Here is a 2903-nt window from a genome sequence, read left to right on the forward strand (position 1 = left end):
GCTGACGTGGTAGTACCTTCAAGGGGTACGCCTTTTGTATCTTTAAAAATGGTTGAAGGTATATAAACGGACTGTAATTCAAAACATGACTGCACATTTTCTAGAAAAGACAAATACTAAAAGATACAAAATGGGGATATTGCTTAGGGTAGCATGTCTCCGAAAAGGAAAAGTACACCCGAGTACCCTTTTTTTTTCTTTCTTCTTCTTCATAGGGTACTAAGCAGTACATTTCCTTGTTGCTACTACAGTGGTACGCTCAAAAGTATAACTTTTGTACCCGTACTGTAAGGTGGGCTTTTAGCTAGGAACGTGTGTGTCGTGTACACCTTTAAGTCTTAAAAAACACGTATTATGATGTATGTTTACATACTTCGAGGTCATTCCTGGGTGTCGCTCGCCCGTTTTTTCCCCCTGCGTCCAGCACCTCAACTTTGTGAACGACGACGCAGTTCACCTCGACACCCCTCGTTATTCACTTAGCACGTCAGTGCTTTCAAACGCAACGCCTGATATCGTAAAAGGTACCAAAGGTACACTTCAGCTGCTAATTATTTCCTCAGCGTGCACAGCGTCATCCCTTTAAAACATACACCTTCTGTACCCGTCATGTGCGTGTGACTACGTTACCTGGAGAGGTGCGTATAGTGTACCTTGACGTGAGGCTTTACTACAGAAACTCACTAGTACTCAACAGGTACTCGACCCTTCGTTTCCAGGTGACTCAGACATATTAAAAAGGTAACCTCCCAAATGACCAGGCCAAACACCTAGAAATGTGCACGTGGGGTAGTTCTATAAAGCTTAAAATAAATAAATAAATAAAATTTTGATATCATTTCTAAATGTCCAGTATGACTCTATCCAGGTGAAAAGATAAGAGTTCAGTAAGAGTACAAAAGGTGTACAGCTCAACCATCTCAGGGACATGGAAAATTACAAAGTGCAAGTACTGTGTGTGTGTGTGGTGTTTTTTTTTCTTCCTCTCCTCCTGACAGAGTAACAAAACTCGGTCGAAGTTGACTCGTAGTAATGTGGTGGGCGTGCGCGCGTCCTACTCGCCTGCAAATGGGAATCCAGGCAGAACACGTGACTTGCAACGGCAACGACTGGCTTCCCAAATGGGGTGGTGAGGCCCTGACGTCAGCTGAGCGTGTGTATAAACACACACAGGTTGCTTTTAGACGCATGAGAATCTCGTGGAGTGTGTGCGCACGAGTTCCTGGTTCCTAGCAGGAGGTCTGTAGTAAAGTTCCTGAATCGTTGCGTGAAGAAGAAGAAGAAGAAGAAGAAGCAGAAGAATAAGCAGAAGCAGAGCTGCGTTCATGTGCGAGCCGTGCAGCTTGGACTCTGAGTGCGTGTCTCCACCATGCTACATGAGCTGGCAGATGGAGCCTACGAACTTCTACGATAGTAAACTGACACGGGACGGAAAACGTCCCGAGGACAGCACGAGCATGATCACGACCACCACTACGACTACAACGAGCAGCAGCAGCAGCGTGGTGGAGCTGAGCAACGCGCCAGCCATGTACGACGACGAAAGCGCGATCGACTTCAGCGCCTACATCGACTCCATGTCGTCTGCGCCCAGCTTCGAGCTGTGCAACGACGAGCTGTTCGCCGACCTCTTCAACAGCGCGGTCAAGCAGGAGAAATCGGACTTCTACCACCAGCTCTCCGCGTTCGGAGCGTCCAGGGACTCGGGCTTCGCGATCAAGCAGGAAGCCGACTGGAGCGACAGCGACGCGCCGTCGTCCCTACCGTCGCAGATCGAGACGTGCGCGCAGACGTCGGTGAGCATCCACACGGGCCAGCCGACGCCCCCGAGCACGCCCGAGCCCTCGTCGGCCTCGTCGTCCTCGAGCCCTCTGCGCAGGATGCTCAAGAGCGACAAGAGCAAGAAATCAGTGGACAGGTTGAGCCCGGAATACCGGCAGCGCCGAGAGCGGAATAACATCGCCGTGCGCAAAAGCAGGGACAAGGCGAAGCAGCGCAATCTGGAAATGCAACAGATGCTGATTGAAGTGAGCGCCGAGAACGAGCGCCTGCACAAGACCGTGGAGCAGCTCACGCGCGAGCTCACGAGCCTCAGACACATCTTCAAACACCGCGAGACCACCGACAACCGGTGATCACCGCCATCACGCGCATTATTATTATTGTTTGTTTGTTTGTTTTTTGAATACCTCACATGCACGCCTTGAATACTCGGACAGTAGCTACACGTGCATCACGTCATCTGAACTGAAAATATTTTCGTGAATATTGTGAATATTTTTAATAGTGTTTTTTTTGGTATTCTAAATTATTACAGAAAGAAAGTCATATATTACGGTACATGTTTTATAATTCCAAACTTTGTATTCAAACTTTTGAACATTTTTATATAAAAAAAAGTCTGTAAAGCAAAAACTGGAATATTGATAGAAATAAAAATGGAATGTTTAAATATCACTATCAGAGCCTCTTGGTGTGAATGGAGGGAGGGAGGGAGGGAGGGAGGGAGGGAGGGAGAAAGGGTGGTCGTGGTCATGGGGGTCAATCATATTTAAGTATGTAAATAAGCCTGGTCTAATTTTGGCATCCAGTGGTTATTTTTGACATCGCAACATTTTACAATTAAAACAGCTTTTTAAAAAAAATCCTATTAACCTACTGTTCTCACAGGAGACGTTTAAATACCATGACGAGCTTGTCCTTCAGCCCACGTCATGTGACAGCACGGGCCGTAAAAACACTCGGCTCGATTTGCACTCAGATTTATTAGGCTGTTAAAAAAAAAAAAAGAAGAAGAAAAAAAAAAAAAAAGATATTGGCTTTGGTGTTTAGACACAGACCAGTGAGGTAAGACACAGACCAGTGAGGTAAGACACAGACCAGTGAGGTAAGACACAGACCAG

At 46.8% G+C, this 2903-nt stretch overlaps 1 protein-coding gene across 1 annotated transcript; it reads left to right on the forward strand.

Annotated features, from left to right (window-relative positions):
• Positions 1 to 1191: 1191 nt before the first annotated feature.
• Positions 1192 to 2457, forward strand: cebpd (CCAAT enhancer binding protein delta). The gene has a single exon (XM_053611267.1). It carries the CDS (start codon positions 1326 to 1328, stop codon positions 2133 to 2135), a length of 810 nt encoding a protein of 269 aa, XP_053467242.1. The 5' UTR covers positions 1192 to 1325; the 3' UTR covers positions 2136 to 2457.
• The last annotated feature ends 446 nt before the right edge of the window (positions 2458 to 2903 follow it).

The sequence above is a fragment of the Ictalurus furcatus genome, chromosome 1, assembly GCF_023375685.1.
Source record: "Ictalurus furcatus strain D&B chromosome 1, Billie_1.0, whole genome shotgun sequence".
In the NCBI taxonomy this organism is placed as follows: domain Eukaryota; kingdom Metazoa; phylum Chordata; class Actinopteri; order Siluriformes; family Ictaluridae; genus Ictalurus; species Ictalurus furcatus.

Excerpts from the sequence above, each read along its gene's own strand:
- cebpd (XM_053611267.1), top strand. The coding sequence starts at position 1,326 with ATGTGCGAGCCGTGCAGCTTGGACTCTGAGTGCGTGTCTCCACCATGC.